We start from the raw sequence: 19,625 nt of genomic DNA on the forward strand, positions 1-19,625 counted from the left end.
TTTAACAAACTACACTTCCCAGCATTTTTTTTATTCCCTCGGGATTTTTTGGGATTTTTTTTAGGGGGGGAACCATGAGGGGGGAACCATGATACTGCTTTAAATGTACAGTACAGGTGGTGGGGTCTTAACAGCTGAAGGGTAAAGATGACAAATAAAACACCATTCCTCTCTCATATGGAACAGAACTTTGTTTTATAGCTCCTTTATATTCCCCATCATTCCCTGTGGGAAAGAACTGGCACATTTCCATGCTCTACTAAATTAGGAGTTTCTTCTTCCCCTGCTTCTGACTTCGTTTCTTACAAACTTGCACATACCGCTTGTTTAATTCAACATGCAGTGTGCGAAAGGAGAATCTAGATCAGTGCCTAAAAGAGCTGCCGTAAGTATATTTTACTTGGAAACAAGCACTGACTCCTGCAGGCAGGGGTCTTTCCAGGAAACACAAGAGGCTGCATTAGTCAGACCACTGATCCAATTAGAACTGACCGGCAGTAGTTCTCCATGAAGTCTTTCCCAGCCCTACCTTGTATTGCCATGGATTGAATCTGGGACATTTTGCATGCAAAACACATGCTTTCCCACTGAGCTATGGCCTTCCCTCTGTAAATAAGCATGTTTAGGATTGCAGCATAAATCTGACTCTCAAGATGCTTTAGTGACAATAATGGGAGGAAAGCGGGGGTACAACTACAATCTACATTCCTCACAGGACAGAAATGGCACCTGGACCTGTAACCTGTCTCCATTATTAGCTTGCACTAAATTGCTAAGAGAGTTGAACTGATGGGAAGAGATAAACAACAGTGGTTGCAGAATTTTCCTGCAGAATTTCTGGCAGGTGTTTGATCCATCTCATAGTTTTATGAGACAGGAAAGCAAGGAACCCTATAGCCCGCTTGTCTGTGACCCAGCCATGTGCCTATTTTCATCCTTGGAAACTAATACCATCTGCACTTCATTTTCAGGCAGAAGGCAGGTACAAAAGAAAAGCTGGTAGACATGTTGAAATTCATTGTGTTTTGCATCTTTTGTTGCACATATGTGAGGCACGTACCTACGTCAGCAGTTCAAAAACTGATTGATATGTGGACGTGGAAATATTGAGAACTGAAAACAAGTTTTAGCCTTTGCAAGGTATATTACTGTTAGCCCCATAGTTATTTTGAATCCTCTGAATTCTAAGAGTACCCTGCAACCATGAAAAAAAGAGTCTGTATTAATCCAGTCTAAAGTCAATTACACCGAGTTCCAAGCATCTGTGTGGGATGTAATAGTAGACCTTTCCTTTTAAAATCCCCTTGCAGTTTCTGGATAAGAAACCAGAAATGAAATGAAGCACATCTTTTACTGCTCCCCCCCGCCTCAACTGCCAATGTAGAAATCCCCCCGAGAAGCAGGCATGATGTAGTGCAAGAAAGCCCAGCAGCAATATCGCAGATTGATTTGCACAGTTTGCACTGTCCCAGCTATGATCCATTTCTGATCATAGCTGCATTTCTGATCATCTGCAGATGGCAGGGGGCTGATCTGGGCTCCACGCAGAAGGGTGGTATACTGCAGAGGACCAAAATTCATCAATCTAATCTCTACCCCCCCCCCAAAAAAATGGGCTTATCAGCATCTATTCATTTAATGCTATTGTTACTATTATTGGTACTATTGCTACTATTACTATTATTCTTTAAATTTCTATACTGCCCCTCATCTGAGGCTCACAGGACAGTTTATAATACAAAAGCACAAAAATGCATAACATAGGAACGAACAAAAACAATATCCACACAAACAGTTTAAAAGGCCATAGATTGTTTAATATTATGACCCTTTTTTCTTTTCATCCCACTGCAGTCCATTTCTGCAGCACAGTTTGTATGGACTAAGAACCAAACTAAACACAATGTTCATTGTATGAATACAAGTAATATACATTGTTTAATATATTTTTAAAACTCCCTTTGGTGGGAGGGTGGCTTGAGTAGGACTGGGACCATAAGAAGTAGAGATGAAAGTTAACCCTTCCTTACCCATGCTGTAGACTGCCTTGCCCCAAAGCTCTGAAGTACTGTGAGGGAGCTTCCATTAGAACCAATAGGAATTCCCACCCCCACAGGGCTAATACCAGCTTTAAAGGCACAGGACATGTGGGCTGTTGTAGCCATGGCAGGGCACAAAGGCTTGAACTCTCTTCCCCAATCCACCATGATCTTGACCCCACTCTGTCCCCAGCACAGCAGCTATTGCATTTTTTAAGTGCAGGTTATTTGCTTTCATACAATCCATGTCACACCTGGCTTGGCACTTAACTCAGAATGGAGGTTTGTGGAGACTGCGAATCAAAACAATGGAGATGCATCTAAATCCACATATATATATATAACAATAGGTGCAAATCCTGACTCCATGCAGAAGAGCATGCACTGGCTCTATACATATGGTAGACGTATGTTCAAGCATATACCTCACAACATATACAACTTTCAAAACCAGGACTGGTTCCAGCAAAAGCATTTTTGCTCCACATAAGAATTCCTATAGAGAAGAGATGTTGATGCCACACCCTAGACCCGGCCTACCAACCCATTTTTAATGGCTTGCCAGTCCTCCTGACAAACATTTACTGATTTTACCAGTTTTCATCCATTTTACTGATTCCAACTGTGGCTCTGGGCAAACCACTACCATTGTGAGAGTTGGTTGGGGTAATCTAACCTACACTAGTGTTTCACAACTGCTGGGTGCACCAGAGTGCTTTAACCAGCTGTCAACCACCAAATTCACCAAAATGCCCAAGCACTGAGGAGCAGGGTTGATGAGAATGGGTGGGTGCACTGTATGTGCAGAAAGAGGGTGGCTGTATGTAGAGCATGGCAGTGAATGTGCATTATCTTTGTGGGATGTATACATGTGGTGAATGCACTGTGTGTCTAGCATGTGTGTGGATGTGCATGGTTATGGGTGTGTTGTCTGCACCTACTTGGCCCTACCCATCACTGACTTGCAGCCTTCAGAGAGTTAGCCAGCTCTTGATGCAGCTTGTGGACTAAAAAGAAATAAAGGTTAGGGGCCCTCTTTGCTATTGGTGAATGAACATAAACCGTTGTTGCCGTGCACTATCTATGTGGAGCTTACACTGTGACATATGTTTTCATACATGTTTTCTCAAATGATATTTCTCTACAGAGGAAAAAAATGTAAGATTAGAATTAGCCTACAGAAGAAAGTAAATAATAATAATATTTTAATGTAATAGCTGTTGTTCCTTCCTTCAGAGGAACTATAACAAGAATATTAAATCTTTTTCATAACTCTTTTGTACAGCTGGCAACTGCTCTGCATTCTTGGCAGAACAGAACCCTGCAAGGAGTACTTAACATATTATAATTTTAAATCGAAGCATGCTCAAACTGCTCTGTTTTCTGCAAACATTTAAAACAGCGCTGAAAAACTCCTGACTCTTCTGAATAGTGGGAAATAGTACTCCTGGTGGTACCACTGGATTATTTATTCATATTGCCATAACTATCCCATAGTGAAGTTATCCTATAGCCAAACCTGACTGGCTTTGTGGTGTTTTTAACATTATCCCATTCATTAGCCCTAGTCAGGGGTTCAAAAGACTACATGAGTGCTCAGACTATATAGCAAGCCTGACAATCGGTTGTGGTGCATGTGATGACCCTAACCTAACTCTCCACATCCCTTGGCATGCCAGCTCCACCTCTCCTCTCCCGACATGTGCAATGAACAGATCTTGCACGGCGAGTGGAAACTTCTGCAGAGTCTAAGCATGTTAGAATCTTCCTTCAGATCTTCACTCAAAGGCTGGAGGAGCAGTAGGGATTGGGGGTGCCTAGGGATACTGGGGGCATGGCCAGTGAATACACTCCTACCCCCCTCCCTATGCATGCCTAAATAGAGGTACTGCATGCTCCCTAACAAAGCAGGATCACACATTTGACTAATCCAGAAAGGGAACAAAAGCAAGTGGGTTTGAGGTAGAAATTCTACCATGCCAAAAATCCTATTTTCTGTCTAAAAATTGAAATTGGAGTGTATTGAGTACAGCATAAACTTTATATGAGCAGATGTTGCAGACCTGCATAATGCATGCTAAACCTCTTGTGTTTAAGGCATTGTGCCCATCTTTCACCTTTGTAGACCACAGGCACCAAGTAGACATGGCTGGCACCAGCTCCTTAGCCCATGGGTATGCAATGTACTCATACATTTAAAATGTAATCACATATAAGCATCACTGTTTGATAATTTGTGCTCACTAAAGGCATGGTGTGCGGAACAGCTTTGTGGGGCCGGGAGGAACCAAATCTATGACGACTGAAATAGAAGAACGGCTGGTGTTTGGAGAGTCATTTCATAAGTTCCATTAGAAAAGGCAATTATATATAGTCTCATACATTAGGCTTCTACAAATCACCCAGGAACATAGTATCAATTTTTCTCAGTGGTAACAAGGATTTGTGAAAAGCAAATTTAGCTATGATTACATCCCAAGAAACTACTGACCTTGCTTTAAATAAGGTTTGTTACACCTTTCGTAAACATTTGGTGCCTACCTGCTTTAAAATAGCCTTTTTTCAACCATGCCATTAATCTAAAAGCTATTAATGACCAGGGCAATGCTCACAGTGCATGCAGTTCATGCCTAGGACAAGTAATTGCACACGGCCAGAGTAAAGATCCTTAAGTGCGCAAAAATCTCCAGTTATTTGACAGGGGTGAGGGGGGCTCACAGTGCTTTATTCATTTTTTTAAAAAAAATGGAAATATGTTTGCAAAAATAGCTAGGAAAATTTAAAATACTCAAGCTTTACATTGACAAATGACATGGTAGCAACTGGAAGATTAAAACAAAACAAAAAAATGCCTTGTCAAAGTCCAACTAGTGTTGATCTATAAGGATTTGAACCTATATCAGGTTGGATCCACTTAAGCGCATTACACTGCCAGTGGGACCATTTACATGCTCTTAAAATGCTAAATAGATTACAGTGTATTCATAGGATGAGGGTAGGGAGTTCAATATATTGCAGTATTGATCTCTAATAGATTAGGTATAGTATAGCATAGCACAGGAAAGAGAGGCGATGGGAGTGAGCCAAGCTTTCAAGTTATTTGCAGGCCATCTTTCCCTTCTCTAGGTGTCCTGTCTCATCTACTTTTACATACCATTTCTATTTTTGTGTTCCCAGTGATGTTTCTCTGCCATCTGAATGCAGTCAAAGACCACAGCACTCAAAATAATCTCTATTTATTTATATCAAGTCCAACTCTAATATACAAGAGATACTTGTATCATTTTGAAGATAGAAGGATTTCATGCATGGATGTGTCTGCATAGATAACGGTTTTACCATTTTCTCTTTTGAAATTTTTTAATGATGTCAAATTCAGACATGGACAACAATGTAAATACATCCCAGAATCTAATCACAACCTTATTTTCCAAACTCTTTTTTTGAGTGCATTTAATTTTAAGATTGCAAGCCTTCGGGGAAAGCCTAGTGCCATAAAATTACTTTTCTATGGCACTTTGTAACCTGCAGTGCTCTCTAGAGCAAAAAACAAAATTAAGATGGTGCCCCACATGCCTAGTATTCTGCCTCCTTTATCTTGAATCACCTTGTCCATGTGGGAAGAGCAGATGCTGTGGGGAAAATGGAAGACCAAAGGGTAGTGAAAGCCTTGATATAAAGATGCAGCTAGCAGTGTGTGTGGTGGAGCAGAGACATTGGGCCTCCCAACCCCCACCACCCACCATGGCCACTGCTGCTGCTTACTTGAATGGGGCTGGGCTGGGTCAGGGTTGAAGGTTGGAATCACATGGTTACACAGATGGGAGTTGCCATGACCAATCTGGCACTCCTGTAGCTACAACAGCCTTCTCCACCCTCATGCTGCTAGATGAAGCTGCAGATGGGCAAGAAAGCCAAGGGATAAAAAGAAGGGCAAAGGAAAAGAAAGGTGAAAGGAGTGACATTCACTCATTTCCTCAACTTTAGCTCAGTTTTGTGGCCACATTTTTCATACACGCACCCCCACATTTGTTGTCCTCCTCATGGATGATTTTTAGACATCAGCTTAAAACGCAGTAATAGAATCCTAGAATCAGGGTCATAGAATCATAAAATAGTAGAGTTGGAAGGGACCACAAGGGCCATCCAGTTCAACCCTGCAATGCAGCAACCTTTTTGCCCAATGAGGAGCTCAAGAGATAAAGATTCTCATGCAGGGATGGGGAAGTTTTCTCAACCTAAGGGCCACACTCCTTTCTGGGCAGCCACATGCCAATGGTGAATGGAGCCGGAGGCAAATGTGGATAGAACTTCTACCTTTGTGTCCTAGGCTAGTTTTTCAACAGCTTCTCACACCCCTCTCTGTTCTCTATGCAAGCAAGCAAGGGGTGCTATCAAAGACACATTCTAGCCAGACAAAAACACTTAAGGGGAGTGCAATGCAGGGATGGTGAAGGCTATGGCTTGGAAACAGGTCTAGGGTGTGATAGAGAGGCCAGAGAGCCACATTTCCCCCCTGGTCAGAGGTTCTCTGCCTCTGGTTTAATATGCATATTAACAGACATCTTAATTTTATTGTTATGCTGTTTTTGGTTGTTTTGTTCAGTACCCTATGATTGTATGGGATGAAGGGCAGCAACAAAATAATAATAATAATAATAATAATAATAATAATAATAATATAAAAAAAAAATATATGCCACTGGCATATTTTGACCAGACCTGGTTAATGCCAGCAAGAGATAAGCAAGACAAAATGACAGAGCAAGTGGGGGAAATGGAAGAACCACAGGTGATTGTCACAGTCAGCCGTTTTAGTTAGAGAATGGCAGGCTGCTGATACTGAATGCTCATGTCAATCCAATAATGTATGTGTTTATATGCTTGTTTTTTCTGACTGTGTAGCATGATCCTAGGTGCATTTACTTGGACGCACGTTGCACTGTGTTCAGTGGTGCTCATCCCTTAGAAAGTGCACCTAGGATAGCAGCCTTAAATTCCATGTTCCCAAGCGTGTAGGCACATTGCGGCACGTCTCTCACAATATTGTCTCACCTCTCAGAAAATTCTGCCTGACAAATGACATTACAGTGTGCAAGAGTCAGGTTTATGGATAGCATCACTGAGTAGAAGAAAAGTCTAATTATCCAATGCTGAAAATGCCGACAGGGAATTGCATCGCTGCTGGGACAAAATAGAGCGGTAAAGCCTATACAAGGCCATTAGAGTGCTAAGCGCTCAGACAGTCTTCCCATTTGATGTCATTAGCTCATATTAGTGATGTGTGACATTTGTTACACACTGTATAGAATAATTCTTAATGGACCAAGCAATCAGGCTATTTCTCAGATATTGACTTACATTATAGCACGGTACATTTTGGCAATGGTCTGCTCCAGTTTATTAAACAGCTGGAGTGGGGGGAAATGGTCATGTATTTCCAAAATACTGTATGCATTTAACTGATTTGCTCCTGCAAATCTTTGCATATAAAATAGAATTGTGGAGCTGAGAGGGAGAGGGAGAGGGAGAGAGAGAGACTGCATCCACTTCAGACATGCATATATACACTAGGGATGGGTAAATCTGTCAGTTTTTGTTTCTCTTTTTTCCAGTCTTGGGTTAAGGGCTTCACATTTCCACACTGGTCTGAATGATGCAATAATATCCACATCTGAATGCACCCTAAGAAAGCTGCAGTATTGCGTGGGCAGTTGGGCAGTTCCACCCCACCAAATGGGCCACTACCGTAAGAGTCTGACTTATTTGGGGTAGGGGTGGATTTATTGCACAAGAGTAATATTTAGCATTTGCTATTAATCACAATGTACCCACTTTCTTTGTGGTGTGTTCTCGAAGCTACCAACATGAGTTTGACCAAACTGCGGGAGGCGGTCGAAGACAGAAGTGCCTGACGTGCTCTGGTTCATGGGGTCACAAAGAGTCGGACGCAACTAAACGACCAAACAACAACAATGAAGGTGCAAGATCTGTGCAGAAGTGCTGCCGTCTGACACAAAGACAGAGACCAGATCTAAAGTGCTTCCTATCATAACATCTGCTGAGCTGTGATGGTATGAGAAGAAGCTTCCAAATTGCTGTCCTACCAGAACTTCAGACTCCAGTTCTGCTTAAAAATAAAACTGGTCTACAATCCAATCAGTTGCTTGCTTTCTTACTATCAGAAATATGCTAATAACTTTGGTACAGATTTTCTGAACTTGTACACATACATGAGCCATAAACTTGTGGCATATATTGGGGGGGGGGGGAGTAGTCTTTATAATGCTCCTCCAGACAGCAGATTCTGCATTACCGGCTTTTTGCAGCTGCAGGTGAGTATTTCAAAGTAATTCGTGTGCCTTTCCCAATGGATATTTTCTGATGTGCTGCTACAGTTCCATGCCATGCCCCTGTAGTCTAGCATTATTCCAGCTTGATTAGTGTTCCTCATATGCCTGGACTTATTTGAAGCACTAATCACACATCCAGGAAGGAACATTTTGGGGTGAGCTCAAGAGCTACCCAGCCAAAGAGGAAACGACAATGCATGGTGTTCAATAACAACAGGAAAGTCTCCCAGTGCTGCAAAATTAAAGATTCCAACACCAAAACAAGAAAAGTAGCTTAGTAAATTGCTCTAACCACTCCCTATTCCAGGGTACCCCTTGATCACTTTCCTGCATGTAACACCAAGTCATATACAGTACATTCATCAAGGGGTGTAAGGCAGAAAGCACCACCAGGAAAATGTCAAAAGTATGAAATGCACAAATCTTCATTGTGTTTTTTTTCCAGGTAAATTTAACAGCTTGCTGCACAAACAAGGTGGAAAATATTTCTACTATGCAGTGTTCACACTTTGGAAGATGTTATATATTCACACTTATGTTATAAAGAGATTCAAAGTTGTTGAATTTATCAAGCCCAAGCTATGGAATTTTTTTTAACAAGATGAGCAAAGCTTTAGCACTTCTCTCCCTCTGTGACACAATCTTTCCATTTTGCCATTAGTAAAGCATAACGGTACACCCAACAGTGGTGAAATTCTGCGACAGGATCTAATTTACTTTCAGTGTTACAAGATGAGCCAACAGTGTAAAGAATAAAAACAAGTCATTTGCCCAAGGGGTGGCTTCTGAAGTCAAGGTTGTAATGAAAGAGAAATAAGGTGGGTATTTAGCATTCCCAGCTAGACCCTAAAAAGTTTTCTGTATTACAGATCTAAGTGAAAAATCATTAATCAGAGAGCTGCTTAGCTCTCTAAGATTTGAAAGTGTTTCAGAAAATGCAGTAAAAAGAGAGGGTTTCATTAGGAAGCTGGGAACTTTATCTAAAGTCAGCTGAAATGCTTTTGCATCCTCTCTTCTGTTTTCATTGGAAGGAGACTTCACTGACAGAGTAGAGAATCCGAATGTTTTGGACTACAATTTCTATCACCCGTGACTATTGGAAATGCTGGCTGAGGTTGTAATCCAAAACATCTGTAGGGTACCAGGCAAACGAATGCTACCATAAAATGACTGTTTAAAAAAAAATATAAAGAAACCCAGAGCCACACATTATTCTTCATGTAAATAAAATGAATTTTATTTATTGATGTTTAGAAAAATTTAAAAAAATGCCCATAGTTATGCCTTGTAGTGATCCAGACCAATTGCTCTAGCTGGTTCACCATGGCTTACCCTGTCTAGCAAAGGCACTGAGGCAAAATTATTTTTCTTGGAATCACCTTCTAAGTTTAAGCTTCAAAATTTATATATATAAATTACTGAGTTGACTCATGGGCCCTTTGCGAGACAGGTTCCCAACAATTGTACTTTAGTTTGAAAAAAGAGCTATGGGTCAGTTTCTTCAAAGCAGCAGTCACCACCATGGCAGATTATGAATACAACTGGGAATTGTGCAAATTAAGTGAGAGATGCAAACAAAATAACCCCAAATTACATTCAAAATGTCTTCCGATATTTGATCAAGGTTGCATATATTTCCTTTCATCCAGTAACCACTCAGCCCTTGTAGTGTTCAATTACAGCTCAAACCACTCTCAGATCAGCTGCATCCAGCACCATTTTTTAAGGGCTTATATTCAGACTAACAGCAATCATATATTACAAAGCTGTTTAATAGCATCAAGTTGAGGTTTTTACTTTCAAAAATATGGACCAAAATCAGGCCCCACCATTTGAGAACTGATCACAGTTTCATATTTTTGCAATACACATATTTTTGCAGTACAATTGGCAAATCAGTCCCCTGCCAGTCTGATACAGGGTATGTTTTGTCTGCACAAAAATATAGTTAATATAATAATCCAGTTTCAAGGTGTTTCCCAAAAAAATTTATCCATAGTTTTATTAGGTGTCATGTTGCACTTTCAACAATATATGCAACTGCCTGCCAGCCTTGCAACTGCGTAAGTAAAAGCAAAACTTCACCTTGTTCTAGTACTTGCTTTATAGTGCTACACAGGGAAAAAATGATTATTCTTATAAAACATGGATCAAACCGGAAATTTCACTTGCAGTTCAAAGATTCTAATACTGTAATGACCTTTTTTGTGGGAGGAAGATTGCTCTTGCTATTCTTATTTCCTTGAAATGGAAGATGCTATACAGTTGACGGAAGCTAATGAACATGCAAACATCTCCAAGACCACTATGTTTCAGAAACATTGGCTATGGTTTGTCTGTGGAAAGTGTGGCAACTTAAGATTTGAATCCATGCCATCCTCCTAAGTTGATCAGCCTTTGCTCATGCATTGTTTGCCAGAAGCCCCCAACCAGATTTTGCACTGAATGGTCTGTTTCCATGTTTTCTACCACTTTTTGCCCCCTTTATCCTCCCCATTTGTGTTGGATGGAATGTGTGGAATGGAGGCTGCACCTGGGAGCTTGAAAAAGGTGAGAACACAGGGCACCGTGCACAGAATTGTGATGATGACAGTCTCAGGATCACAATGGCACAGGACATCTTTCTCACATGACTGCAGACTATCATGATACACAAGGAATAATGACCATACATGTTTGGTACAGCTTTTCCAGAAACACTAGGTGGTGGAGCCGGGGCAGAATCACTGCAGGCAGAACCCTGGCAGGAAAAGGAAGAAGGCACCATGCATCTTCTAACTCTCAGCTCCAATGCTATTGCAGATCCAGTTGTTCCATCAGCAATTCAGGCCCCAACAGACAGCAAACTACCCAGAATCCATGTTCATCATGGCCAATGCCTATCTTCTCTCCATTTCATTTTGGATCCAATCCTAATTCCCACTGCACCCCAGTCTGATTCCACCAAAGGGTACTACAGCAAAACCTTTTCACAGTGCCCTGTAGCATGCCAGATACCCCAGCTTGTAGACTGTACACCTACAAAGGCTGCATTCCTAACCCTGCTTGCCTGGGAGTAAGCCCCCTTGAATTCAATAGGTTTATTTCCAAACAGACGTGCTTAGGATTGCAGCCTAGACTATTAAGCTACTCCATGTACAATTTAAATGTTTTTGTCACTGTCTCGCAGTACATTCCAGCTGATTGCTGAAAAAAGGGATTAGCACTTCCTCCCTACCCCCAATTTCTATTGGAAACACTACATCTAAGAAAACATGCTAAAGAGCTGATGTTTTTTCAATTACTGAAGCATATTGTATCCCAACTTCATATTTATGTCAGCTTCTGCTACCATTTCCTTAGCACTGCAGTATCTTGAAATGTTTTCAAAGCACATAATATACCTGACATCATAAACAGAGTGCAAAATATCAAAAGGTTTATCTTGGGCATTGTTATTCTTATGACAGCTGTAGCATAAAGGGTCCATGGCTAAACACAATTCGCTGGTGTTATTTCTTCTCTCCCCCCCCCCTCGCTCGCTCGCTTACACACACACACACACACACACACATTGACCAATCTGGGTTTTTAATGTGACACTAACATTTTTGTGCTTTCTTCCTGGCATGTGGTCAAGTGCATTTAATAACTGCTGCCAACAGTGGAAAAAATAGTTTCAGCTGTAGCAGATATGATACAGGTCCCATACTGCATTGCACAGCCTTCGTTTAGTACTCACAGGGTTAGGACTACAGATCCTTAAGAGGAGTGGAAGGTAATTTTATCTTAACTGCAGTATGATTGGTTTAAATGCAATTCATAGGATTTTGCTTACCTTTATATGCAAACATGAAACAAGTGGTCATTTAGTTTCTATAGATACCATTACAATTTGTGTGGCTGATCATTCCAATCTTGTGAGAAACACATACCTTATGATTTACTCTTCGGAAATGTAGCCCATTTACACACACAAGAAGATTAAAGCTGAAATCCTATGCACACTTACCTAGGAGTGAGCCCCAGTGAACTCACCTGGGATTTGTACTGTATAGGATTTTACTATGTCATGTTTCCTATATTGTGCCCAAAACAACTAAATTTGTTTTAGAAACTAGTTTCATTGTAACCGAACTTTATATCATTCATTTCTTTAAAGAGCCTAGATCCTCACTGTTCATAAGAATGCAGGAAGCCGCTGGATTTTGCCATATCACAGGGTGCCCAGCTGTGTGCACATTTACTTGCAAGTACGGCTACAGTCCTTCAGATACTTATTTGGGAGTAAGTATCACTGAATGCAAATTGCATAGGGTTACGCTCCATGTCCCACTGCATTCAGTGGAATGTAGTTCCAAGTAAGACTGAGCCTGATTGCAGCTATAGCATTTTTATGCCCCTTCTGGTAGAATTTCAAACTTGACATTCCGTGTTGTGCTCTATATGGTCTTTCATATATATTGCGAAATATATAAAATACCTGCTTGTGATAGAATGACTCCATAATACAGCCCAGAAAATAGCATTCTGCAGGGCTCCCATACATAGATGTAATTGTAATGTAAAGGAAATAGATTAAGAAATCCTTACACCACCAAACAAAAGTCTGTGCCTTGCCTGAAAAGTTATTTTCACTGCTATACATTTACCTTGCTGTAAAGGGTAGATAAGTTTATACAGAAACCACTGCAGTTCTTCTGTCGGCCCTTTTCATTGTAATATTAGCAATATCTATCATTTGCCACACATTGAATATGTATGCATGTGGCTCAAATGCAGAGTAAGGAGAACACAAAATGATGAGAGAGCTTATTTCACGTTGTTATTAGATCAATCCACGTCAGTCAAGACTGTTCACAGAATGACAGGGCCATCAATAAAAGTTCAGCTTTCCACAATATCTCTAGGCTATCCCAGCCACCAAAAACATTTTCAATTAACAAGCCAACAGCAAGCCAACTATACTCTATTTCATTTCAACTTGGCTCACATATCTATTCATACAACTGATCTGACCTTACCATTAAAATGATTGACAAGAATTCAAAATCCCAGTGTCTGGAGCATTCCATACGGTACTCAGAGAACACAAGAAACTAATGGAAAAAAATCAAACAGGTTGCTAACTGTGTGTGTGGTGTTTTCCTTGGCTGTTTTGCCCCTCATTGTAGAAAGTACTGCCAAGCCTACCAAACTTGCTAATCATTATAACCCATTGCTAATATTTAAACTTAGAAAGCTCACCAACTTAGCTATCCTAAGTGAAAACTAGAAATAACAATGCAAGCATTATTCAAAAAATTCAGAATCAAAAGATTCAATACTCTTCTTATAATCCACAAGCAATCAAAATTAGTCAAGCAGATATGTCAGAGTTTCTTAAATATGCAAAATAATGAACACCACATATTCCTATATATATGCACAAAGAGAGAGATGCACACACAATCTGCAACAATAATGAATTGTCCATACCTTGATCGTCTTGGATGACTGGCATTTGACGTGATGGGATACTGTTGCAGTTTGGTTCATGTTTCAGCACCCAGGATAGCGCACAATTCCACAATGAGTTATGGAGCAAATGGCTAGAAATCCGTCCTTCTTGCTCAGACTTCTGCTGTTGCTCTCTCTCTTTCTTTCTCTCTCTCTCCCCTCCTACGAGTGCTTATGGCTCTAGAGGCTGGGATGCTGTCAGATTTGTACAAGTCTGAATCTCAGCCTTAAACTCGAGTATTCATTTGATTCATCGTTCTTCAGGTTTCTGAAGCCTCTGCACACAGAGAGCTCAAATGCTGCTTCCATTCACTTGCACTGCACCTCTCCAGCACTGAGAATGTGACAGCTCCTCAGCGCAGCCAATGATCTCGACTCACCAACCCTTTGAAAAGAACAGAATACCAGCAAACTGCATCAGTATTTACTGCAGCCCAGCACACTCTCTCCTTCCTTGAAATTAATCTAACTCAGGGGGTAATTACAGATTAGCCTTCAAATCCTAACTGCACAAACACAACGCACCACAGACACACAATTTCAGTGTTATCAATTAATTTCAGTTTCCTGAGGTAGTGCTTGGAAAAGTAGCTGAAATATATGCAGACAATGAGACATCCCATCCAGATGCTTGCATCAAAACTCACTCCTAATTTCTCTTTTGGAAAATCTGAAGGGAACCACCTGTTCTTTAGTCACACCATACACATTCCTGTGTTGAAATGGCCCCATCCCTTGGCATTAGGTTAGTACCTGGACTGTATTTTACTACAGAGTTCTCATGTTAAAACCGGATGCTGATATTATACCTTTGATCCTTTTCAAGTAGGTATAAGGGTTACACTATGCAGAATCAGATCAAATCCCTGCAGTAGTTCCCCACTTCTCCATTTCTCTTACAAGGGCTACAACAACTTGACTGACTTTCTTGTGGTCATTTTCTACAGTTCCTATGGTGCACAGAAACACACCAAAAATGAGGCAGCTGTATTTGTAGACATGACAATCAATGCCACATATGCTGAGGTGTAAGTGTGAACATGACAAACAGAGACAAAGGTAGAGGGACAGCATAGTTTATTGTTGACATTGTTTCTCTTGTAATGCTCTTCACTGAGCTAAATCAAGTCAAATATCTTGATTTGCAACTTCATGGAAATCAGGTAAACCAGCTCATTCCTGCTTTATACACTGAAGTTGCTTTCGTTTGATGCATTTATTTTCTTGATATCACATGCTTAGCTCATCACAATGGGTGATATGAAATATGAGTCATATTCAGAGCAGACTCTGCTTTGAATATGACTTAGTCAGATTATCACCCAACATCTATAAGGATGATCTTGAATATTAATGTTTTCTATTATGCATACAGTCATCCATATCTATACATGAGACATTCAATGAATGGGAATGTTGATGTAAATATTTTATCCATGCTAATCATCAGGTGAAAAAGTAGGAATAAATAAGAAATTCTGTTGCCCATTTAGTAAAATTGAATGTTATTACCCTTTTCTGTCATGAGCAAAAGAAATGTGGCAGAACAGCCTCAGCTTTGTTTATATACAGGGTGGCCATGCTTTTAAAGCTCAGAGGTCTCCCGTGCCTTGGGAGGTTGATGATGTCACTGCATGCCACGCTAATAGCTCTAAGTGGCAAGACCTATCATAGCCTCACAACTTAACAGAAATCAGCTTTTTGTAAACTGCTTTGTTGCACTCAGGTGGTAAAGAAACCTCGTGAATTTTTTTTAAAAAGAAATTTAAAGAAATCAATGATCTGTTAATGGATTCTGATATGTCCTGGTCATGATTCAATTCCACCCATAACATGAACTGTATATTTTGGAGCAGATTCCATTTGTACAGTATTTGGCTGCCTTTCTCCCTGGCAAAGTGACATAATTCACTTTGGTAACATGTCACTCACTACTGCCATTTGTAATACCAGCACTAAACATGGTAGATATGTCAAAGCAGAATGGACCATTGTGTGTGTAAATGTGTGTGCTTGTATGCGCAGCTAACATTTCCTCTGTGGTAGCCTATACAAAACAGACAACCTGAGAAACAAAGCCTACATTTTCCATATCACTTCTATGAGAAATTACATGTCACATCCTATGAGGCTGTGCCTATGCTGGAACCTTAACTAGTACAGGCTAATAATACTATATAGTGTTTGTTTGTTATTATTGTATGTATTTTTTGTGTTTTTGTATTGTAACCCACCCTGCGATCTTCGGGTAAAGGGCAGTATAGAAAAGTAATAATAATAATAATAATAATAATAATAATAATAATAATAATAATACAAGCATGCTGATTTCCAGAAAACATGAGTCCAAGCAGGACTGTGTCTGGATTCAAGAGAAATTGATGAAAGAGTTCCCACAGGAAAACCTAGATCTAGGATGAAGATCTGCCACGAGTACTAAAAGGAAGAGCAGTCTAGAGCAAAAGTCTGCCCAGTTCCAATGAGTCCATTTGGAAGAGGTTTGACCAGTCCTGAGGATCAATGAGGAAAATTCCAGGCAGGTGGATGAGCAAACAGAGAGATCCAAGGGTGAGCAGACATGGCTGGAGTAAACTGCAGGAAGTTACTCATACGTGTCCTTGCCTTTGCCCCTAAGAAGAGATAATGGCTAAATGTTTTTCCCCTGAACTAGAAAAAACATCATTTCATATTTAACAAACTGTGGTGCACAGTATTTGAAGCTAATGAAATTCATTGCTAAGAGTTTGAGGAGGACTAAATATGCACTGAATTTTATGAGACCCAATAACAACTTTATTGGAGTCTTTATGTCTTGTTTCATGCTTTGGCAAAAACCAATTTTCTGTGCAAATTTCCCCAAAAAGGCACCTAAATTAGACACCTTGAAGCTGTCAAATAAAATCCTTCTTTAGACAACAAGAGATGAGTGGGAGGGGGAGCAGACAAAGACATACAGCGTGATCAATAACTTGCTGGCGTTGTGTTTGGATGGACTTCTACAAAATGTTAATTTATCTGTCCCTAGGAGGCATAAATTTCACTGATTAACCTCTCAGTCTTATTTTATCTGACCTAATTATAATATAAGCCTAACAAGGGGTCTCAAGAATGATAATGACTCTTTAAGTGGATCATTTATCAAGATAAAACATCATAGGGACAACTCCAATCAATAGGATGGGATTCCATAAAACGCTGCCTAAAATTCTCTGCAGGGCTGTTGTGGCGCTCACTCTTTGGATAAATGCCATCCACTTCTAGTCTTTTCTTTCTTTAATGCAACTTTTAATCCTTCATAGTGCTTGTAATCCTCTTTGGTAACTGGCTGCTTAACTAAATTCAGTTCTTCTTAGCATTGCACCTCGCTTGCTGCCTGCTAATGTGCATATTTGCCATTGGCTTGTTCCAGAAGGAGGAAGAGGACAGATTGAAAAAAACATATCATAGCCTTCAGGGTGCAACTAAATAACAAAGTGGATTCCAAAAATGTACTGGAGAGCATACAAAAGCCATGGACAGCTGCCTAGATTTCACATTACAGTACAGAGGAGGAAATCATAATGATGACTCTCCTCCTCCCAACAGCCCTAACAGCAACATAGGAAGCTGCATATCCTCAGACCATTGGGTCCATTTAGCAGTGGCTCTGCAGGCAGGGTTCTCTCCCAGCCCTACCTGGAGATGCAAGGGATTGAACTGGGTTCCTTCTGCATGCAAGGCAGCTGCTCCACCACTGAGCAATGGCCCCTCCCAAACAGAACCTCGATCATTCTGGAAGAAGGGCAGAATTGAAATACAATTAATTAATCGATCAATAAATCATCAAACAAGCTGCTTCCTTTGAAGACAGAAAAATCTTTAAAGAACTCCCATAAGTCCAGAGGACAGCATCACCAAAACTTACGTTGTTCAAAGCCCTGCAGTTAAAACACATCAACAGCAACTGCAGGACACTAATACCATCATTGCAGCCATCTAATTAGAGAGACTATTCCCTGCAGCACTTGATCGTTATTCAGATCTCTCAGTACCCTGCTGTTAATACTCTAATTCCCAGTATTGTTCCCTTGCCACACATATTTGCCTCAGCCTTACTTCCAAAGCCTTATGTTCTTCCTTACCAGCACTGCCAAAGTCAAATTTTTCAAATTATGATGCATCTAATGGATGTGATAGCAAAAGAGATGAGCAAACCAATATACTAAAGTTTTGATAGGCAAGGAGCACTCAAGGGACGATCCCAATTGCTATTTTGCTTTCCTTCGACAAAATTCTCTCAGGCAGTATTTTTTCCTTTTATTGCTTCTTATACGCTCTGTGAGCTGGACCATGGACTTACTAAACACTAGCAACTACTGATATCAACTGAGCATATTCTAATTAGAAGGGGTAGCAATAAGCTTTTATGAACAAGTGCAAGGCAGATTTCTGAGTGATTGGTAACTCCATCCAATGGCAAAGAGCAAAACCTCAGAATCTTGACTAGTGTTAGAAATGGGCGGGGGAGTGGCCAAGTTTTGATCCTACGTGGGGGGGGGGCAAAAGAAAATGGCATTGTTTCCACTTTACATTCCTTCAGATCTAGACTCACAGTTCTATTCATGTGAGGGTAAAGTAGGAAATGGGAAGGCCAAATAATCATTTTTTTAAAAAAGTTGAAGTGTGTTAATTAAGAAAAAATTAAAACACTCACAAAGTTCTTAAGGTTGGTTCTGCTCATATCACATCATGGAGTACCTCACAAGAAGTGGCAGTGGAAGTGACCATCATCTAGCCTACCCTATTACCAGTGGGGCAGTATACTCCATAACCAAAATACACTGACATGCAAAAAACAGAAGAACATAGTATACTAAGATGACAGCATGCCACAAGAGAAGAGCAAAAGGAATGAAGTTTTACATACCATGGATATATGTAAGACAACAAATACGATTATTCCCAATGGATATGTTAAAGACAGGCTACCACACATACACACATGCTTGGCAGATCACCAGCCAATGTTATACAGAAGGCAGGATAGAAATTGAATAAATAAATTAAAATATAATATTTTATATGTTATTTTGTAAACTGCTTGGCGAATGTCTCAGTGGTAAGTGGTGTGAGTGGGTGTAAGAGATATTTATAAAAATGACACTTATCTGAGCTTTCCATAACACAACAAAGAGCATGCAGAGACCATTTATTTTGTCTGTCTGTTAAGTTATCCTGCCTTTTATCTATCAAACAAATGACCTTGTGATTTGATGGACTGCTTGTACATGTGACTACAGGGAAACACAGTACTTTTTAAAAGTGTCAGCTCAGTAAAATTTCTTAATTTGTCTTTTACTTGTGGCTCCCAAACAGATGACTACTATTTTTTAAAAAAGCAAACAAACACATAGATAAATGTGATCATACACTAGATTATGTTTGCAAGAAAAGCAAAATAATTTTGAGCCAGTTGCTTAGAATTGGCTTCATGATGTTTAACTTCAACCAATATTGAGGGGAGGGAAATAATGTAGCACTCTGACCCACTAGAAGAATTAAGTGGGGTGGGGGAGAAATAGAAATAGTTTAGATCGTTCCTCACTAAAAGATATACTGTCACCCACACATCTCACTAAGTGTTTGATGCTTTGATCAGAAAATATTCATGGCACTCGGTACAATTCTAAGGTTTTCTCACATTATGCATTTCCACATTAAGCTTTTTAGTAACTGTGTTTCATAAACACTAGGGCATCATGAAGCTATGCCATTA

General features: G+C 40.1%; 1 protein-coding gene across 1 annotated transcript in view; it reads right to left on the reverse strand.

The window, feature by feature from the left end:
- DPP10 (dipeptidyl peptidase like 10) overlaps positions 1-19,625 on the reverse strand; it is a 586,236-nt gene that overhangs the window by 500,661 nt on the left and 65,950 nt on the right. Inside the window, exons 2-3 of the mRNA XM_081871497.1 lie at positions 17,546-17,641; positions 13,850-14,255 (exon numbers count right to left, since the gene is read on the reverse strand). Of these exons, the coding sequence (XP_081727623.1) occupies positions 13,850-13,909 (60 nt within the window). The 5' untranslated portion in view covers positions 13,910-14,255; positions 17,546-17,641. The remainder of the gene's footprint in view (positions 1-13,849; positions 14,256-17,545; positions 17,642-19,625) is intronic.

This window comes from Podarcis erhardii (assembly GCF_964252035.2).
Source record: "Podarcis erhardii genome assembly, chromosome: 1".
In the NCBI taxonomy this organism is placed as follows: domain Eukaryota; kingdom Metazoa; phylum Chordata; class Lepidosauria; order Squamata; family Lacertidae; genus Podarcis; species Podarcis erhardii.